Source organism: Medicago sativa, chromosome 7, assembly GCF_051527215.1.
Source record: "Medicago sativa cultivar Bolivia chromosome 7, Bolivia_mono, whole genome shotgun sequence".
In the NCBI taxonomy this organism is placed as follows: domain Eukaryota; kingdom Viridiplantae; phylum Streptophyta; class Magnoliopsida; order Fabales; family Fabaceae; genus Medicago; species Medicago sativa.
In genome coordinates, this window is record NC_140755.1 from 75,412,340 (window position 1) to 75,434,890 (window position 22,551).

Genomic DNA, 22,551 nt, shown 5'->3' on the forward strand with positions numbered 1-22,551 from the left:
ATAAATTCAATCCTCGTGTGCATAATTTATAGGAATCTTTGGAAGTATAAAAGTAACAACGAAATAGTGATCTATAACCTTCAAGAAAATTAGGATATCACGTCTCGATTGAAATCTTAAAACATTAATAATATACAAAAGGAAAAATTAATATTTTAGATTTATTTATTAAACAATGTATATAGTCTATAATAAAAACTATATACATCATTAATTGAATGAATCTAAAATATAAAGTTTTACTTATAATAATAACTGAAGGATGTAGATCACAACTTAAGCACACTTTTTGACTACACATTTGGAAGATTTTCAATACAAGGATCTACTATACACTAAGGTCCATCCCAACCCTTAAAGGGACCTAATACACCAAGGTCAATTCTGCTCTAACATAAATTAACGCATAAAATTAAGTTAAAGAAAATTAAGCATTATATGAGAGGCAAGTACAAGTGGTTGGACTTTAGGGTATTTTTTTCTTAATAACGGTTGGACTTTAGTGTATTTTTTTCTTTTTTTTTGAATAACGGTTGGACTTTAGTGTTGGTGCAATTAATGTAGAAGAATTCCAGGCATTCTTAACTGCAGTATTAGTTACGTCTTATATAAAAAAACAAAATTGAAGAGGCCAAAGATAAATACATCGAATTAACCAGAAATGCCAAATACAAACAATATTCCAGTCACGGTTTGACATTGATGGTAGGCAGAAGGTACGACTCAGGAAACTTTTTTCTTTTTTAAGAATATTAAAATTATTATTATTATTATTTATACTTAGTAGTTAATATCATATAGATTTTTTTTAACTCGTTTTGACTAAATTTATTAAAATTATATTTTTAAAGAGCAATGATTGAGAATGAATCTTTTGCAACAAAAACATTAGATAAACGACATTCAAATAATTATAAATGCACAACTTTATTAATTTATCTAAGACATAAAAAATCTTAAGATCAACCTTATTACATTAATAAAGATCAGAAACACTGCACCTGCAACCAAGCAACGTCAGAGATGCCAAAATACGTCTTCTTTAATGATCCATTCAAATGCTGTGCTAGTTGAGATTTTTTTATTGGCAGACTTCGATACCAGACACAACTTTTGTGTTTTGAGTGTTCATGACAAGTTATTTTATAAGGATTAGATGTCATAGAACAGCTCTTTCCAGTGTTATCATGTCCATGAAAAATATTTTTTTTTATATACTTTCAATCATTTCATTGAAGAACAACAAAATCCTTCCCATTTGTGATAAAAGCCAAAAATACAATGGGACATGGTGAGCCTCTTAAAAATTGTACATTGCTAATAAGTCGTTATATATGACAATAATAAGATACCAAGTTGTCGACTCTCTCATTTTCAAAGTCTACTCTCTTATTTTATATTTAATTTCTCCATCTTGATATTATCCTTTTTTATTTATAAATTCTCTTGTGAGAGAACTTTAATTGTCACTTGTTCAATTTCAATCGTTACAATAATATCTATGGCAAACATGTGTGATAGCACAGGTCTTGCCTAGTTTTACTTTACTACATCATATTTGAATAGTTTTATTTACGGGTTTAATTTAAATTTTATTTCATAAAAAATTAATTCAAAGTATTTAAATAAAATTATAGTTTATTATTAATTTTACAGAATTTTTAATTAATTTTGACTTTTTTAACTATAGTTTTTTAGCGGAAAGATTATTTCAAATATCTTTGAAGTACACCGTCAAACAATCTCCTCGATTGAAATTGAGTAATGATATTTTGACATCCATTTGATGACAACTTTGTTGACAACCTTGTTTTTCTCACTTCTTATTGGTCAAAAACAATGGAGAGAGAAAAAGGAAGAGAGAGGATAACAATATCATGTGAGTATGAGAGAGAAAGTTGTCTAAAAGTTGTCAAAAAGTGGTTGTCAAAATATCATTTCTCATTGAAATTGTGTGTGTCAATTGAATTATTTTCACAAAATGTAAATCAATACTCTGACACCTTGTCAAATCTGTAGAATTTGTGTTAGTCCAGCAAACACCTTTTAGAGGAGAGAACCCCTCGTAAATTCACAAGGGTATTCCCCTCGCAAATTTCTCAAAAGCTAACATCTCGCAAAGTATTTATGATGAGCATTTGCACGAGCCAACTTAGCTCCGGAGAATACTTCGGTGCCATTAATGGCACCGTGACATTGCATCCTGTCCACATAAACAAAGCATCCTGCACATGTGTCAGAAAATGGATGGTATGGATGGGGTTGGGCAGCTATGGCACGGTGACATTAAGTCACTGAAGTGCTGCCCCTTAGCTCGGAAAATACTTGGGTGACATTAAGTCACCGTGACATTAAATCTGGGCCACACAAAGGTGTTGTGTTGTGTGGCCCAGATGTGTTGTATGTGTTGTGTGGCCCAAATGTTGTGTGGCAATGTGTGTTGTGTGGCCCAGATTTAATGTCACGGTGACATAATGTCACCCAAGTGCTTCCCCCATAGCTCCTCATAAATATGTTTTCAAAGTAGTTTTCTCGCATTCAGAAACCTCTGTGAAATTACCTTTTGTCTTTTAGTGTTGGTAGAAAACAATTTATATTTTCAACTATAAAAGTTTGTGTGCTTACTAGTGTGTACCCCGCGCGTTGCAGCGGGGTAGAATGAACGTCGACTATGGATCAAGAAATAATACAACGACGCAAGAAACACAAACAAATCACGTCCACCTTCAATTCTAAAATCGAAATCCAAAACATAAAACGAAAAAAAAAAAGACACAACGTTCAATGTAGTTAAAAAAGAGTACTACATTAATATATGTGACACACAGGTGTAATCACTGTCAACTTCAGACTACACAACACCACCACAACATAGGGACGCAAACCGAAACAAACAAATCGCATTCACCTACAACATACAAAACAACAAAAAAAAATTCAAAAATATAATTTATAATCCCATAAAAAAATTATAATATTGCTGGATCTCATAGGCTACAAATAGGGTTAAAAAGGTATTGTTATGGCCCGGCGAGAACACCAATCCCATACAGCCACGTGGATCAAACCTGTGAAACCGAGCGTGATACCTTGAGGGAACACGCTAGTTTTGGTGTGGATCACCGCGCTAGAACGTGCCCTCATCTCTTCTGCACCGCTCACGTGGTCTCCAATGGCTCCATGATGAGGTGTCGTGTTTCACGGAAGCCGCTAGCGTCTCATTCACCTATATAAGGGTGACTCAGCGTCACCCTCAAGGTACGATTCATTTCCACTCATAGTCATACATATTCAACCCCATTTCTCACACTGACTTGGGCGTTGGAGTACTGACATGCTCACAGGTACATTTCGCTTTGCTGTGAAGATTGCATCGCTACCATGCCGAAACACCGCACACAACCGTCGTCTCTACATGATCACTACCGAATAGATCAGGTATAAAATAAAATGTTAGAAGATGTAAATGTTTAAAATTCAAGTGATATAAGTTATGCGTTTTAAATTATTTCACTAAACTCAATAAAAAAATGCAATTTTTTCCCGTATAAAAATGCAATTTATAAGCCCCTTTTTTGTATAAAAATGTAATTTATAATCTAAAATGCAATTTTATACATATGACTCACACTACTGTTTAATGAGTAGAGCCCAAAATCCCTCACTAAGCCCACTGGTTCTATCTCCGGTCATTTCTTCCTTCATTTAGAAACCTTAGCATGTTACCTTCCTTCTCTCCCCTTCATGCGGCGCCGCCGGCCATGCCCTGCCACACCACCGTTAAACCCGACCTTGTTTCCCCCAAATAACCTCATTTTCTTCATCTCTTCAACACCCTCTATCTCTCTGTCCAAATAGAATTATGAAAAGATCAGATTGAAAAATGGGTTGTCTCCGTTTTCAAGCAACTCTGATCCTGTTTCATCAATTGTCCAGCAACATATCCTTCATCTCGTTATTCTCTACAAAAACCACAGAAGGACAGTAACAATGGTAATCGTAGACTATTTTCTCTTTTCTTTCTCCAGTTTGTTGTGCATGTCATTTTTATTTTGTTATAAACTCGTTTAAACTAACTGTTATGTGATTTCTTGTAGTGGATCGAGCTTAAAAAATTATTTGAGGGAGAAATTTAACAACCGTGAAGAAAAAGTTAATGGGTTTACCTATAAGCTGAATGGCAATGCATATGTAAGGTTTTAATTTAGTCTAATGTTGAAAAAATTGTTTCTTTTTATTTAATGTTGAAAATTATGTTTTTATTTAAATTTAAATTGATTTTATGTTGAAATTTTTCATCTTAATCTATTTGAAATATGTTGGTAATGGATAAGATGTTGATCAATTTTAGCGTTTTTGTGTTTAATTTCATAGGATAGGATTTGTGTTTTGAATTTTTATTTTGGTTGTGTCACGTGTGACTAATCAGTTAGCTATTATAGTTCATTAGTTAATACTTAATATATAGTTAAATTCTTACTTTTTGTGGTCAGTTGTGAAGCTAAAGACAATAGGAATCGGCGAGACATTGTAGTCCATGTTTTTTCTTATCAATGTTTCAAAGCTTAGGAGACACATGTTCTAATCTTCATTTTGGATATTTGGATGTTTCATTTTGTTGTAATTCAGTACAATTGTATCAGTGTGAGGTTTTACTGTTGCATCTGTTGCTTAAATTAATGGTAATCACAATTTAAACTCTTCATGAACTTTTTACACCCTAATATGCATCAAATCTTCAATCTTCACTCATGGCTTGTAAATACATTAAACTCTCTCAAGCCTCATTAATGTATTTTGTACACCCTAATATTATTCTGGTTTGTGAGATAATTGTTTTCTTATACACCACCGATGAAGATTTACTGGTAGATATATTTTACCGTTTAAAATTGTATGGTATGATGACTACAATTACAGTATGTTGAAAGTAATGTTTATCGTATTTGTGTAGGTTGTGGCTATTTCATTTTGTTTTACAAACCCACCGAAGATAACTCTGAACATGAACAACATTGCTTCGAAGCATAGGAAGAAAATTTTCGAAGTGGAAGGAAGAAGATATACATACTATAAGGGACTCCTTTGAAGCGTTATTTGCAGAAGACATGGATCTGATTCAGGATAATGTAAGAATAACTTTTAAAACAATATAATATTTTTTCTCTTCCCTGCCTAAGGAACCAAAAATAATGCCTTCCCCACTATGAGTACAAAATAATATGAAAACAATTTCATATAACTTATATTATTGAATCTCTTTTTTTGACAAACATAAAATGATGGCTCTTCTATTAGTATATTAACAAATATTTAATCTATAGTATATTTTTAAAACAAATTTATCTTGTATTAGCTGTTTAATTAATATTTTTAATAAAGTAGTTGGCCTCATAAAAAAAATTCAAGAATAAAGTTCATGTAGCATGTGAATGTACAGTTTAATAAAGACTTATGCCAACGCTTTGAGCTAAACACATGTTGAAAAACCTCATGTGAATCTAGGAATACCTCTTATTTCATAATATTTGTGAAGGAAACTCATAAGGGTGAAATTGGAACAGTAAAAACAACTGATTTATGGCAAGAGATACAAATTTGAACTTACTTGCACATGTCCATGTTATAACTATTGATTCAAGTCATTCAACTCCATTGTTTGAACTTACACTTGTACATTTAGAATTAATAGTTGTAACATGTGCAAGTGTGCATATGTATTATGACTTACAATTCTGGGTTTTGTTTTATTTTTCTTTTAATATTTCACATTATATTCATGGATGTTTTCTTCTAGCTAAGTTGCATCCAAATAAAATAAAGTGCTTATGAGAAATCAACTTTGTATTTATTATTTGTTAGTTTTGAATGCTAAATTTAGAGGCTCAAAAAGTATTATTTATAATTGGTACCCAAGCACTTAAAACAAAGAGCAAATTTATTAGCGTAAAAAGTATCAAGTGCCTTAGGTAAGTTTCAAGTACGATGGTGAAGTCTAAATGCAAAAAATAGGAAGATACTCTCCAAAATATAGAAATATACATATTAGTGTAAGTAAAAATATGAAGATTATATCTTATGGCTGATGCTACTTTCTTAATCTACACAAATCTGCAGGTGATCATGTTCCTGTTGACATGCTTGCTCGGCTCTATCCAAACACTTCGAGATACTGTGGGATGAAGGAGCTGTCAAAGTGTGTGATATGGACTTGTTTATTTGCTTGCTTGCTGCTGTCCAAATACACATTATCACTGTAAGTAAAAATAAATGAAAACAATTGTGTACATCTTGTTCTAATGAATCTATTGTTTAGTGTTGGCCTTAGTTCTTTCTTATTCAATCACTTTATTATTCAACTCTAAGCTGTTACCAATTTGGAGAAAGTTAATTATTTTTAGCTTGCCACTGGTTTTTGTCACTGTCAATGTAGAAAATATGGTAGACTCTTAGGCGAGATTTGGTTATGTGGGGGGAGGAAACCTGTAGAAAAAAAAGAGAGAAATGAGAAAACTATCATTAAGAGAGTTAACAGTTTATGTCCAAGAAAAAGGAGTCAAGAGTTATACCTTAAACTTGTCTTTGCTTTCATATTAAGGGCTTCCAACTGAAAACAATGAAGAGCATAATAGAAATTTAATGAGCACCATGAAAAGATGTATCCCTGAAATTTGATGAATACCTATGAATATGTGAAAATCATTAAAATGAAGATGTTAAATATGCTGTTGGCAGTAGTAAACAATCTCACCATGAGTTTTGTGAACTAAAATTCAATTTTTCTTACCCACACTAACTTTGTGAAATATTCTAATTATTGTGTTCTTTTGACTTGCCTTCATGCTGCTTGCTACTGGCGTGGTTCCTCCTTCAAGAATTCCTTGAGTTGGCTGTGGAAACCTATGGATGGGAGACAAAGAAGAGGCAAAAAGTTGCATAATGGAGAATTACATAAAGATGTTCATGTACTTGTGCTTATACTGTAAAGATAAGTTGTTGGTTGTATCACATATAATATACGACCTACATCATCAATTGTAGAGTATGTAAATGTAAATTTATCGAATATCATGAAAATGCATAATACATGACAACATGAAGTAAAAAGAAGCATAGATTTACTTGGCTTGCAAAATGTATTAAAGATTTTAGCATGACAGAGATGAGTGAATGTGATGGCAAGGCAAGGCTCTTTAAATACTACTTAAAGATAAAGGGCCTTGGAGAGCAAGAATGAGCATTGGAGCGTGAGAGAGAGAGAAAGAGCCTTGGGGAGAAAGAATATGTCCGGTCCAGCTGGAAAGTGTTTTTCTTTGTTGAGAAGCAACCGATGCACATGTGCACATCCACATTTTTAGGCTTTATTGTTTTTTTTTTTGCAATGTCTACCTTAAGACATGATTCTGACAATGCAAATGCATAGACTTCAAATGGAGATGAACAGGATGAATTGGCCAAAAATGGCTATTATCTTTTGTAAGATTTATTGATAAGTGATGTGAATACTAATATTCCCATTGAAAGGTAACCATTTCACATGATTGTATGTGCACATGTGAGGGGTGGACAAATACTCGTAGTTCGTTTAAAATCGCATAACCCGATCCGCAAAATATCATTCGGGCGGGTAACGGTAATTCAGGTTGACAAAGTCATTTTCTCGGTTTTGTGCATTTTCAAACAGGCGGGTGCAGTTTTGTAAATATCATCCATTGTTGACCAAACCCACCCGCACTACTAAATATATTAAGACTCTGTTTGGTAAAATTAGCTGATAGCTGATAAGATAGCTGATAGCTTTTAGCTGATAAGCTAGTTGAAGTGTTTGGTAAAATTAGCTGATAGCTTTTGCTTTGAATAATAAGGGTAAATATGGAAGAAAAAATGAGAAGCTAAAAGCTATAAGCTCAAAAGCTACTTTAAGTAGCTTCTGAAAAATAGTTTATAAGCTCCTGAAATAAGATATAAGCTCGTTGTACCAAACAGAGCTAAAGTGTTACCAAACAGAGCTTTTTTTGTCAAATGAACTTATAAGCTAAAAGCTAAGAGCTAAAAGCTCTTTTTTTGGGTTTACCAAACAGAGCCTAAATTTTGGTGTGAGTCTAGGCATGTGACCAGAGACCGCAACTTGTCACATCAGTCACCCTACATGCCTATATTATTATGGCTATATCTATGTGGCATAGTTATATTTACTATTTATAGTAATTTCAATTAAAGTAATGATATTTTGACATCCATTTGATGACAACTTTGTTGACAACCTTGTTTTTCTCACTTCTTATTGGTCAAAAACAATGGAGAGAGAAAAAGGAAGAGAGAGGATAACAACATCATGTGAGTATGAGAGAGAAAGTTGTCCAAAAATTGTCAAAAAATGGTTGTCAAAATATCATTTCTCTTTCAATTAAAACAATTGTTTTGATTATTGGGAATCCAAATTTTTTTTTAAAGTACGTAAGCACCAACCTAAAGACTACTCTCGTCTCTCTCCTTGAGTTTCTTCTGTTGAGTTTTCATTTCAGGGTCTTGTTAACCAGTGCCCCGGGGCATTGGTTAAGAAAGCAAATATAGTAATATTTATCTTAAAAACTGTGTAATCAATGCATAAAAAGATTAAAAAGTGTCTTTTTTGACTTTCACTTTTTTCTTTTAGCTTCCTTAACCAGTGCTCCGGAGGCACTCGTTAATATTTTCCTTGAGTTTCTTCTGTTGAGTTTTCATTTTAATAGCATTCCTTCTGTTCTCACAAACCACAACACCACCAATGAAGAATTTGTAAGGTTAAATGGAAAGAATCTCCTCTCGTACACCAACACCACTGTACTTACACCCTCCTTCCTCTTGTACTCTCTGGAAAATAAAGCAACTGGATCCCTTGTTCTTTTTGATCCAATGTTCAGTTTTCTTCATCAAAGATAGCCCGTATTAACCCAACTGAGAACCCTTTCAATCCGCATAACCCAACCAGTCAAAACCATTCTTAAATTTGGGTTTCATAGGGTTTATTTATGGCACCCGTGGCTTAGCCCGGGTGATGGTTTTTGGTCCCAAACTCGCCCAACCCGACCCGTTGTCCACCCTAGTGGTAATAATATATCTTTGTGTGGGGTCATACATGTGGCACATGATCAATGACTATTTTTTTCTTTATTTTTTTACTCTTCATGGACATTTCATCTTTAATATGTGTTTGGGACAAAATTTTCTCAAATTGTATAGACTTTAAAATATTTATTGTGTTTGAAATTGTATAGACTTTAACACAACCCTTATAACCCTTAAAATATTTATTGTGTTTGGTCTTCAAACTTTCGCAACTTTTACGGGGTTTCTTCTAATCAACCCAATGGACTATACCAAAAAGATTATGACACCCTATAGAGTTGTCTAGTTAAGAAATTACAAGACACAGTGACTCAATTCGAAACATTCCAGAATCTTTCCCTAACTATGAGTAACTCACTCTTATCCTCTATAGAATCCTATAATAAAAGATAAAAAGACCATAAAACATTTATTCACTATAGTCATCATGACAAGTCTTTGATGATGAGTACACCCTACATGAGCTTCATCTTGAAATAGTTTGCTTAAAATAAACTCTGAAATGTATATTATAAAGATAAATATAAACATAAAGATAAAGCTAAAGAAAAGATCAAGATTATAAAGATAGGAGTTAAATATATTTTTGATCCATTTAAATATATCAACTTCCATTTTTAGTCCCTCTAAAATTTTCTTTGATTTTTGTCCCTCTAAAAAAAATTGTTTTCAATTTTAGTCCCTATTTTTTCAATAAAAGTTCGTGTTTCGTGTTCCTAACGACGATTTTTTTAACATATCATTAACAAGACAAAAAATATCATTAGTTTAATAATTTAACTGTTTAATCTTAAATTCAACAATGTCATCTTTCATTTGCGTCGTAGATAAAGCAGTAAAGATTAAATAGTTAAGTTACTAAACTAATGATATTTTAAAGTCTTATCAATTATATACGCACAACCCTTACAACTGATGCCCATGATTGTTTAAGATACATTGTAAATTTAAAGATCAATTAATATCAAATAGTAGTATATGAAATCATGGGAAATATTAGTTACTTGTGTGTTTGAAAGAGAATAATATAGAAATAAAGGATTGATCATGATTGAACAAAAAAAATATTTATCTCATATTTAGAGAGTGAAACTATTGGGGATGAGGATTTTTTATTTGGTAAAAATAATTTTGGTCCACTTAATCTACTACACCGAAAATATATATTTTGGATACATTCATGTAAAATTGAGTTGAGTTATAAAAGAACCAATTTTAAAATCAAAAGTTAGACATAGTAGATTAAAGTAGAATTGCTTTTAATCTCTATAATTGATATCTCAAAAAAATGGTAGACGTAATTTCATAGAGTTAGAATTGCTTCTCACACTTGAAAACACTTCTAAAGCATCCAAACATGAAACCGATAGATAGAGACTTAGGAGAGAGTTGAAGAGAAATAGAGAATGAGATGATCTAATTTCTTAACATTTTTATTACAACATAGACGTTTTCACCATAACTGCAACCACAAATCCGCAACCTCAACCACATTTTAAACCATGGTAGTGACAAACAAATATTAATTATACTCAAATTTCTTCTTAAAACATATCCACCTATGTTGATGAAGTAGCTTGAACTCGAAGAGTTTGGATCCTCCTTAAGGTTAGTCCAAATTGTTCATCCATATTCATGTCTTCTGACTTTAGTCCATCGGCAAGTTTCCATTCAAAGTTGCATAGAAGAGATGCCACAATTAAGTGCACGCTCCTATGAGCTAATGGCAATCCTGGACAAATTCTTTTACCTGCCCCAAAAGGTATAAGCTCAAAATTATTACCCTTATAATTAATGTCACACTCCAAAAATCTTTCAGGCGCGAATATATTTGAATTTTTCCATATCGTTGGATCTCTTCCCATGGCCCATAAATTGACTAGTATTTGTGCATTTTTCGGCACATTGAAGCCCAGTATGTTCACATTTTCATCACATTTGCGAGGTAACGATAATGGAGCCGGTGGGTGCAATCGAAGGGTTTCCTTCACGACTGCTTGTAAGTAAGGTAACTTAGAAATATTTGATTCTTCTATTGCTTCATCTTTTCCCATTACTTGACATAATTCTTTTCTTGCTTTATCTAATTTGCTAGGGTTACGTAATAGCTCTGCCATAGTCCATTCAATCGTGTTTGCCGTTGTGTCAATACCAGCAAAAAATAAATCCTGCCAAAATATAATTTCCAAATTAATTAAAATTTAACCTATATATCGATAAAAGGAGGGGAATATTAAAGATTAAACCATGAAGTGAAAATAAGGAGGTGGAAAAATGGAACAGGGTTTATTTAATTAAATACATGTTAATATTAAATATTTTTTAAGGTAATAATAAGTATATTTTGAGCCCTTATAAAATTTTAAAATTTCATTTTTTTTCATATAACTTTTTTTTACTTTTAATCCCATAATTTTGTTCAGTAAGCCATTTTTTTTAGAGGTCCACACATGTTTATAACATCATAAACATCCCTCGCATTTTTTTTTTTAACTATAGATGAATGAAATATTAATTTTTGAGCTCTAAATAGCCAAAATAACAAAAATATTGATGTAAAATTCAAAATTTAAACTTTTTTATAGACTTCTATCGAACACATACGGTTATCTAAAAAGTTTGGTAGCATTTTTATTGGTTTTATATTGATTTTATTGGAAGTGGGGAGCCACAATAGGGCTTGGATGAGCCACGGCTCTCCCCACCAAAATAATTTACATTTTTTATAGGCGAAATTTCTAAAATATCACACTTTTGTGGTTCGCTCTCTTCTCCATTTTAGTGCGCGTTACAATCACACTTTTAGTCGAAATGCAATGTAGTTTAAGTTTTTTATGATCAACTTTGTGTCTCAAGCTTATTATAACATAAGCTCTCTCTCTCTCTCTCTCTCTCTCTCTCTCTCTCTCTCTCTCTAAGAAGAATAAATCCAACCATTAAATAATAAATGTATGGCTGAGATTAAAACACCATATGAAAAGCTCACGTGCTCTTTCTCATTCTAATCTCATACATACATACATACCTACATATGTGTGTGTCTATATATATATATATATATATTATTTTGGTGGCTCCATTGAACTTCTTTTTCTCGCTCTGCTACTGTTGGGACTAAAACCGTCGAAAAATATTGTGGGGACTAAAAGTAGAAGAAAAAATTAATATAGACTAAAAATGAACTTATAGGAACCAAAAATAAGTTTTTGTTGGTGTCTTTTTGTGAGGAAAACAAAATTGATTTTGGTTTTGTCTTAACCTTTTTGTTATTAGGGAAAAAGAGACCAAAGATAATTCCAAATTTGATCAAAAGATAAGTAAAGTATAGTTAAAGATTGTCTCGGTCAAAAATTGAACTTGAATTCTTTTGAATGTTTTCAAACAATATAAGTATTAAACAATGTTAAAAAAGAAAAGAAAGAGCAATTACACAGCTTAGGGAACTACTGCCTTTGAGAGTAGTTCAATGAGCTCTGGTTTTGTCTTCTCCGCTCAAAGTGACCCTAACCTACTTCACACAAAGAAACCTCCCGATCCAACCCCCAAGATATCATTCCGTGACAAACTCTTGGGATCCTCCCAAGATATTCCTATCCGTGAAAAACAAGACATGATCGAGAAAAAGCTTGTTCGCATTGAGCATGAAAATGGAAACCGGCTTCTTCCCAAAGTCTATGTCGACCCTTCAACCTTTCAAGAACTGTGCACACCATGGAGAGATGCGCTAGTCGTGAAGCTCTTAGGGAAAAATCTTGGTTACAACACCATGAAGGACCGTCTCCACAAAGCTTGGAAAACTCAAGGCAGCTTCGAAATTATGGATAATGATAATGGGTTCTACATGGTAAAATTCGACCAAGCCGCTGACAAGGAGAAAGTCATCACTGGAGGGCCATGGATGATATTTGATCACTGTTTGGCGGTAACACACTGGTCCCCTGAATTTGCCTCACCATACGCTAAAGTGAAAAGTACGGTGGTATGGGTACGTTTCCCTGGATTGAACCTAGTTTATTATGATGAGAGTTTTCTTCTTGCTATGGCTTCAGCAATCGGTCGTCCAATTAAAGTGGACACAAACACTCTGAAAGTCGAAAGAGGAAAATTTGCAAGAGTCTGTGTGGAAGTCGATCTTACAGTACCAGTGGTCGGAAAAATTTGGGTGAATGGTCATTGGTACAAGGTCCAATATGAAGGTCTCCACTTGATCTGCATAAATTGTGGATGCTATGGTCACCTAGGAAGAAATTGCCCTCGAATAGCAGCCAACTCTGAAAAGACGAACCTGAACCACCTCAAAACAGCGGCCAGCCACCATGAAACCGCCCACCAGCAGCCCACAACCGCCATGCCTTCTCAATCAATTCCTGCAGAGAGTAACAGCAACGGTAATGATTTAATTTCCAGTCAAAATGATTTATCAGCATTTAATGGAAATTTAATTAGCAATGATGAAGGAATTAACGTTTTACATGGTGACTGGCTTCTTGTCACTAGAAGAAAGAAAACAGCTACTAACCCTCCAATCAATGCCCACAAAAATGTGACCCACAGAACAAACAAATTTTCTGTCCTTTCCAACTGGTCCCCACAAAATAAAATAAATCCAACCAATCAAAAAATTCAACCAAGGCCCACACAAAGTGATGTACCAAATGGTCCTTCTATCCCTAAACGGCGCAGACAAGAAGAAACCACACATGCCCCAATCATTAAGCCATCATTAGCTACTCAAAAAGTCAACCATCCCAAGGTTTTGACATCCAATCATCATGACCCCACCTCACGTATCCTCACACCTCACACAAACTCTCATGTGGAGCATACTAGTGACAACAAGAAATCCCACACGATCCAAAGTTTGTCCCCACAATCCCATGAAATTCAATTCAGCCTTAACCCCATTCATGAAAACAATTACAATAATGCCACTAAGCATCCCACCCCCACCCAAAGCCATTCGCAAGACTCTGCTGCTGAAGCCAATTTCATCCAAACTGATGAAGAAACCATGGTACCCAGAAATATGAATGGAGATTCAGATATTAAAACTACTGCCAGCAATGAAAATCATGAACAACCTTCCCAGACTGATGAAGACATGGTTCTCTAAAGTATCCCTTTTTAGACACTTTATTTCTATTAGTTTTGTTATGGAAGCTTTCAAGGATACTTCAATTCTCTCTTGGAATATCAGAGGAGCTCAGAATAGCAATTCTAAAAGACACTTGAAAGACTTAATTCAAAGGTTCAATCCAACTTTTCTATCCATCCTTGAGACTCACACTCCTTTTGCTAATCTTTCCGCTTTTTGGAACAATAATGGTTATACTCCTATACATGTTATCGAAGCTTCAGGCCACTCAGGAGGCATATGGCTCCTAAAACAATCAGCCTCTAACATTACATCATCTGTCCTGCATATAAACCAATACTCAATAACCTTTTCCCTTCAACGTGGAGATGCTACCACCACATGCACTTGTGTTTATGCTAGCCCAAACTACACTATGCGCCCTAACCTTTGGACCTACCTCACAAACATCAGCCACACTATCAATAATCCTTGGATGCTAATTGGTGACTTCAACGAAACTCTTATTCCTAGTGACCAAAGAGGGGGAATCTTTAATCACAATAGAGCTGCCCTCTTCTACAACTTCATGAACAATTGCAATCTCCTTGACCTTACAACTACAGGTGGTCGTTTTACTTGGCATCGCAATCGTAATGGTATCCGAATTATTTCAAAGAAGCTTGACAGAGGGATGGCAAATGTAGACTGGCGCATCTCCTTTCCGGAAGCTTTTGTTGAAGTTCTTTGTAGATTACACTCTGATCATAATCCCCTCCTTCTCCGTTTTGGTAAGTCAATCTTGGACTTCTTCCAATCATGACACCATCGTTGCCTTGAAAACTGTCATGAAAAATTCTATTACTTTCAATCAAGAAGTTTTCGGAAACATTTTCAAAAGGAAGAAACAAGTGGAAAGGAGACTTAAGGGGATTCAACACTACCTTGAGAGAGTTGATTCTGCTAGACATACTATTCTTGAAAAGGAATTGCAAAATGAATACAACCATATCCTTTTTCAAGAAGAGATGTTGTGGTACCAAAAGTCTAGAGAAAAGTGGATTAAGTTTGGTGATAAGAATAGTACTTTCTTTCATGCTCAAACTATTATTAGAAGAAAGAAAAATAGAATCCACAGACTTCAGCTCCCTAATGGTATATGGACAACTAATAGCACCGTTCTCCAAGAAGAAGCTCAAAAGTATTTCAAGAACCTCTTTGCCAACACTCAACCTCTTCATAACCACACTTTCCCTACCGCCCACCAACCAACCATTGATGACCTCGACAAGCTTTCCCTCACCAAACCCATTACCAAGAGCGAAGTCTTCGCTGCCCTCAACACAATAAAGCCTTACAAAGCCCCTGGACCTGATGGTTTCCAATGCATCTTCTTCAAGCAGTACTGGCACATAGTTGGAGATGATATTTTCCGTTTGGTTCACTCAGCCTTCCTTACAGGTCACTTTGATCCGGAGATTTCAAACACGCTCATTGCACTTATTCCCAAGGTGGACCCCCCTAGTACATACAAAGATTTTCGGCCCATCAGTTTGTGTAACATTGTCTACAAAATCATTACTAAAGTTTTGGTTCAGCGTCTCAGACCTATTCTAAATAATATTATTGGCCCTTACCAAAGCAGCTTCCTGTCTGGTAGGGGAACTTCTGATAACTCTATTGTTTTGCAGGAAATAATTCATTACATGAGAAGATCAAAAAAGAAAAAAGGGTTTGTGGCTTTCAAGCTTGACCTGGAGAAAGCCTTTGATAACGTCAATTGGGATTTTCTTAATTCTTGTCTGTAGGATTTTGGCTTCCCAGACATCACCATCAAGCTCATCATGCATTGTGTCACTTCATCTACTTTCTCTATATTGTGGAATGGAAACAAAATGCCTTCTTTCAAGCCCTCTCATGGTCTCAGACAGGGGGACCCTCTATCGCCTTATCTCTTCATTCTTTGCATGAAGAAGCTATCACTTGCTATAAACAATGTCGTTTTTCAAGGAGAATGGGAACCAATTCAAATCACAAGCACATGGCCTCAAGTTTCTCACCTTCTATTTGCAGATGATGTCCTTCTCTTCATCAAAGCTAGAAACTCCCAGCTTAGATTTGTTACTGATTTATTTGACAGGTTCAGCAAGGCGTCTGGGTTGAAGATTAATCTTTCAAAGTCTAGAGCTTATTATTCGACAGGTACTCCGCAAAGGAAGATCAATAGTCTCACTAATATATCCGGCATCCGAAGCACTACTTCCCTTGATAAGTATCTTGGATTCCCCATCTTGAAAGGGCGGCCTAAGCGGAGTGACTTCAATTTCATCATAGAAAAAATGCAAAACAGGTTGGTGTCTTGGAAGAATCGACTGCTCAATAAAACAGGGAGATTGACTTTAGCTAATTCTGTGCTATCTTCCATTCCTTCCTATTTCATGCAAATTAATTGGCTGCCCCAAAGCATCTGTGATAACATAGACCAAACCACCAGAAACTTCATCTGGCGTGGCACTAATAATAAGGGAATTCACTTGGTAAATTGGAAGAAAATATCTCTTCCTAAGAACCTTGGTGGATTGGGCATTCGAACAGCGAGAGAAGCGAATACTAGTCTCCTTGGTAAGCTTGTCTAGGACATGGTGCAGTCTACTAATAAATTATGGGTGTCTCTCCTTTCGAACAAATACACAGGTGGCCACAACACCCTTCTCGCCAGTGCCAACAGCATTAGCTCTCCAACTTGGTCTTCCATAATCCGCGCAAAAAACATCCTTAAGGAAGGGTACACTTGGCGTATTGGTTCGGGTTCATCTTCTTTTTGGTTCAGTAATTGGAGCTCTCTCGGACCTATCGGTAAATATGTTCCTATTATTGATATTCATGACCTTCATCTTTGTGTTAGGGATGTTCTTTCCGCTCCAAGTAACCGCACTCAGATCCTCTACACTAACCTCCCATCAGCCGTCGAGAATCACATCAACAACATTCATATCCAGTTTAATCACAACATTGAGGATGCTTTAATCTGGTCCCAAAACAAAAATGGCACATATTCGACAAAAAGCGGCTTTAATTGGCTTCTCACCCTTAGAGACCCGGCAGCTGATCCCACTCACCTCCCTTGGTCTTGGATTTGGAGATTAAAGGTTCCGGAAAAGTACAAGTTTCTCATCTGGCTTGCCTGCCAAGATGCTGTTCCAACTCTTTCCCTGCTCCATCACAGAAACATTACACCCTCTCCGACTTGCGCTCGCTGTAGAGAGGAAGATGAAACCTTCCTGCACTGTGTCAGGGACTGCCATTTTTCTAGAATCATCTGGCAGAGACTCGGGTTTACTAGTAATGATTTCGTCACAGCCGCTTTAGCTTATGATTGGATCAAGTTCGGATTGTCTGGCACTCATTCGAACACATTTATAGCTGGTCTTTGGTGGGTTTGGAGACATAGAAATTCTATGTGCCTTAGCAATGAAAACTTGTCTTTAATTCAGCTTTGCAGCAACATCCGTTCAGCAGCTTCAGAAATCACTTCAGCCTTCAGCAGAGATGACAGTTTGACCCATTCCGACCGGTTAGTGAGTTGGAATAGCAGAAATCACGAGGGCCACATTCTCAATGTCGATGGCAGCTGCATTGGAACCCCTTCTCGATCTGGTTACGGTGGTGTCCTCCGCAACAGCGCTGGTCGGTTCATCTCAGGCTTCTCCGGTTTCATACCGAACTCGACGGACATTTTGCTGGCCGAGCTAACAGCTATTCAGCATGGGCTGCATATGGCTATCGAGTTGAACATGAATGATCTTTCATGTTACTCGGATTCCCTCCTTGCTGTTAATCTTATTATGAATGATACTCCGAGATTCCACATCTACGCCGTTCTCATTCAAAATATTAAAGACTTGCTAGTTGCTCGGAACATCTCTCTTCATCACACCTTAAGAGAGGGGAATCAATGTGCGAATTACTTTGCTAAACTAGGTGATAATTCGGACGCTCACTTTGTCGTTCATCAATCGCCACCTGCTGATCTCCTCCCTCTTCTTAGAGCTGATGCGATAGGCACTTTCTTTGTTAGAAGCTAGCTGTCTGTTTTTCTTCTTTTCTGCTTCTAATTCTTTTCTTTTCCTGTTCTCTTTTGCTTCTGTTAGCTCACATGTAACCAAAAAAAAACAATGTTAAATAAAAGTCAATTAAGAGTATGGTGCACAAGTAAGATTGCATCATAGATCAATAGTTCTATAATATCTCACTCCATCCAATTGGATGGTATGATTTATTTAAGGGTACCCTTTATTTATGGCTTAAATAGGTCTTTCGTCCCTGCAAATATAGGTCATTTGAATTTTCGTCCCTGAAGTTACTAATCCTTCCAATCTGCCACTGCAAATATTAATCATTTGAAAAATGGTCCTAATTACATCTGATTAGTAACTTCAGGGATGAAAATTCAAATGACATATATTTGCAGGGACGAAAGACCTATTTAAGCTAACCACCTTGCCCAATCATCACTTGCCACGTGGGCACCACTTCGCTAATGACAACCCACCTCAGCAAAAAAACCTAATTAGGACCAAAAGTCAAATGATTAATATTTGCAGTGGCTGATTGAAAGGATTAGTAATTTCAAGGACGAAAATTTAAATGACCTATATTTACAGGGATGAAAGACCTATTTAAGCCTTATTTATTAATCTAATTGCAAAAATAAACTTATGCATTGTCTTACTTGTCCACCATAAAACTAGCTTCGAAGAAGTCATAATTGTAGTTAAATGATTAAAATGGATGTTCAAATTACTTTACTTAAAACAAATGGATGAGGTTTGTAAAAAAATATAAGAAAAAATTGATGGTGTGGTGTAGACGTGTAGACCACACGCTTGAGGTCCAGGCCACTTGAGAGCAAAATATCCACCGATTATGAAAATGAAAATGTCAACGAATTTGAAAAAATTTGACGATGTAATTTTAAGAGATAAAGTAAAAACCTCATCTGCTACGAAAAAAAATAAAAATATCTCAGATCATGAATGATTGATAGCAAAAAAATATAATTAATATTTTTGTCTTATAATAACTGTCATTTAAAAAAAATTGTTGGATTCATTTTTCAATGTAGTTTTAGTTTTTTTTTAATTGTATCATTTAATTAATAGTATGTACACGGCGGCAGTCTGGATCCTACCACCGTCGTTGTTATTTTGTTACTTAAGTTGTTGTTCTTCTCAACAGTGGAGTTTGTTCACGGGATTCAACATAAGTTTGTGTGTGTGTGTTTTTTTTTGCAAATTCGCGTCCACGATTACTCTTCGTCCCCTGGTCTTCATGGATTTAAGTTTTCGGGTTATATACTTTTGTTGTGTGTTGCTTGTGCTCGATCTAGTGTTTTAAATGCCGGTATGGCTGAGTTTTTCATGGTTTTGGTGGTGTCGTCGTTGATTTTGATCGTTTTCAGGCGTGTTGTATTTGGCTGATAGGCTATAAATGATTGTGACTAAAAATGATCTTGAGTTTCCTAATGTTCGGGGTTGTTTGGTAGTAGATCACATGTGTTTTGGATTTGTTACTATGTTAACGGTTGGATTTACTCTTCGTAATGAAGATTGGATCTGGTGTGCAGGTCACACACCTCCATTTTTTGCAATTTAAATTCGTATTTGTGGCTCATATATACCATCTTGGTTGTTTTGTTTTATGCTTTCGTTGATTTTTTTTGTTTTATACTACGTTAAGTTTTTTGTCCCCCTAGTTTTTTTTACTTTGTTTAATTTTAATCTACTTAAGTCAAAAAAAATTATTCTTTCATTTATCATTTTTTTAATTTGTGCAAAATAGTTAAATGCGATTATTATTATTGTGACAGATGAAGTATTTCAAAAGTTACGTAATTGGTTGTAATTAATTTATTGACTCTACATTTCTAAACTGAAAAAAGTATAAAATTATATTTCTTATAGTTTATGAAATTTAATTATTTGAAAAGCAACACTAACCAAAAACAGATGCACCAACTCCTTGTGGCTCAATTTAGAAGTGTTTTCTCCAATAATATTGTTGCTATTAAGAATTGAATCTAACACATCATTGTACACCTTAGAATCGACTTTGGAAGATCTTGAACTAATTCTTTCTTCAATAATTCCATCAAAAATATCACACAACTTCTTCATGTAGGTGGTCATCTTTGCATGCACACCTTGTGGATCAAAGGGACGAAGAATTGGAAAGAAATCTGAAACATTAGGCTTACCAGCTTCTTCCATGAAACTCCCAATAATTTTCTTAAACTCTTGTGACTTTTCACCAGGTGTGGAATGAGCCAAATCAATAGAGAACAAAGTATTTGAAATTGAATTAAGAACAGTGTTAAAAACAGCCTCACCAATATCAAAAACCTCACCTTTGTTGCTTTTTTCATTCACATAATCCAATAATTCTTGCAACTTTTGTTGCCGAAGGTTTTTTGTTGAGTCAAGCATTTTTGTAGAAAATACTTGTGTAGCACAAACTTTCCTTAGTTTCTTCCACAAAGCTAATGTTGGAAGTGTCCCTATTGAGAATTTGTGATGATCAAGTGCACAAATTGCATCCGAGACTACTCTATTAGAGAATATTTGAGAATTTTCTTGTAACACTTGTTTGGCTAGTTGTGGTGATGAGATTACTATGGTTGTTAATGTTCCTAGTTTTAATGTCATGATTGGTCCATAGGTTTTTGAGAGTTTTGTGAGTGCCTTGTGTGGGTTTTTGCCAAGTTCTAAGATGTTTCCAATTATAGGAAATGGGTGTGGCCCTGGTGGAAGCTTGGTAGAATTTTGGGTTTGTTTAACTTTTCTAAGAATAAAGATGAGAATGCTTGCACTTGCAAAGGTAACCACTAGTGGAAGTGTTTGGTGATTCATGGCTTTTTTGTTTGAGGGAGGTGGTTCATCTCTTATCGTTTTTGCATATTCCATTAATTATATATATTGTTGGGATCAAGGTGTAAGTGGTAGTCTCACGTCATGAATAGAAAAAATGTTCGATAGTCCCGTGAGCATAGCTCAGTTGATAGGACAATGCATTATTATATGCAGGGGTCGGGGTTCGAACCCCAGACACCCCATTTATTCATCTTATAAGGTGAATTCTATCCACTAGACTACCTGACAAAAAAAAATGTTCGATAAATATAAAAAGAGGTGGTTCATGTATATCTATTAACAACTCTATATTTAAACATTTATAAATTTCATATATCTATTAACACATTTTTTTTCTATCTTTATCTTCTATCACGTCAACAATATATCATATGTATTATATTATCCTCTCTATCTCTCTATATTTTAGGGTGTAGATGAATTTTAGGTATTTATCAAACTTTTTCCTTTCTTGAAAAACAACAAAATCGTTCATATTTGTTATAATAATAAAAAGTTGGCTTAATTACACTTTTGGTCCTCGCATTTTGACCAGCTCACGAAAATGGTCCTGCCTCTTTCAAATCGAACAAAATCGTCCCTAAATTATATGTTTTATGCACTTTTAGTCCTACCTCCTATTTTCAACTCCAGAAACGCAGTGAAATGGCAATTTAAGACCTACCCCCTATGCTCAACCATGAAATAAACAAGGAATAAAGCATGTGGGTACAAGGAATCCACTTTATTCAGCACAATAACCAAAAAACCCTAATTTCTAAGATATGTTTCAAATTAGGGTTTTTTTAGGTTAGTGTGTTGAATAAAGTAGATTCTTTATACCCACATGTTTTATTCCTTGTTTATTTCATGGTTGAGCATAAGGGGTAGGTCTAAAACTGCCATTTCTCAGCGTTTATGGAGTTGAAAATAGGAGGTATGACTAAAACTGCAAAAAAACATATAGTTTAGGGACGATTTTGTTCGATTTGAAAGAGGCATGACCATTTTCGTGAGTTGGTCAAAATGCGAGGATCAAAAGTGTAGTTAAGCCTAAAAAGTATATTAGATCATGGTTGACCATATAAAAAGCGGTTCACTACGAATAAGTCGTTAAGTTGTAATAACAATTAACAAGATATACTATTTTAACTAACGAACGAAAAGACTTGTCCGTCTTTCCGCTCTTTTTATTACTCTAACGTTTGAAAATTATTAATGGTGTTTTTTATGAAATTTTGATTTGGATTAAAACTAATGATATAAATGTTTGTTGCTTTCAAGTTATAACAAACCAAGCTAATCATGATTATGTTATAACAAACCAAACTAATCATGATTATTTATTTCAATGACATCAACAATATAACAAAAATATATAATCTAAATTCTTTTTTTTAATGACACCAGCAACGATCTTTATTATAGAAAAAGTTGTTGAAGGGTATAATTAAAATAATG

The 22,551-nt window shown here is 34.8% G+C and overlaps 1 protein-coding gene and 2 long non-coding RNA genes across 7 annotated transcripts; 1 reads left to right on the forward strand and 2 right to left on the reverse strand.

Annotated features, from left to right (window-relative positions):
• Positions 1–3,608: 3,608 nt before the first annotated feature.
• LOC146908499 (uncharacterized) lies at positions 3,609–7,135 on the forward strand. The gene is made up of 5 exons (XR_015020459.1): positions 3,609–3,993; positions 4,098–4,191; positions 4,955–5,129; positions 6,118–6,256; positions 6,876–7,135. It is a non-coding gene; the product is annotated as an uncharacterized LOC146908499 (long non-coding RNA).
• LOC146908500 (uncharacterized) lies at positions 6,001–7,168 on the reverse strand. Of its 5 annotated transcripts, none has more exons than XR_015020463.1 (4): positions 6,788–6,964; positions 6,570–6,682; positions 6,374–6,483; positions 6,001–6,230 (listed from the first exon to the last, which is right to left on the reverse strand). It is a non-coding gene; the product is annotated as an uncharacterized LOC146908500 (long non-coding RNA). The 5 variants fall into 5 exon arrangements; XR_015020462.1 differs by having other exon boundaries at positions 6,001–6,233; XR_015020464.1 differs by adding an exon at positions 7,123–7,168 and having other exon boundaries at positions 6,210–6,483; positions 6,570–6,664; positions 6,788–6,900.
• A 3,329-nt stretch (positions 7,169–10,497) lies between these two features.
• On the reverse strand, positions 10,498–21,124 carry LOC146908501 (cytochrome P450 76T24-like). Its single transcript, XM_085730053.1, has 2 exons — positions 20,182–21,124; positions 10,498–11,276 (listed from the first exon to the last, which is right to left on the reverse strand). The coding sequence occupies exons 1-2, from the start codon at positions 21,088–21,090 to the stop codon at positions 10,668–10,670; spliced, it is 1,518 nt and encodes a 505-aa protein (XP_085586179.1). The 5' UTR covers positions 21,091–21,124; the 3' UTR covers positions 10,498–10,667.
• Between the last annotated feature and the right edge of the window lie 1,427 nt (positions 21,125–22,551).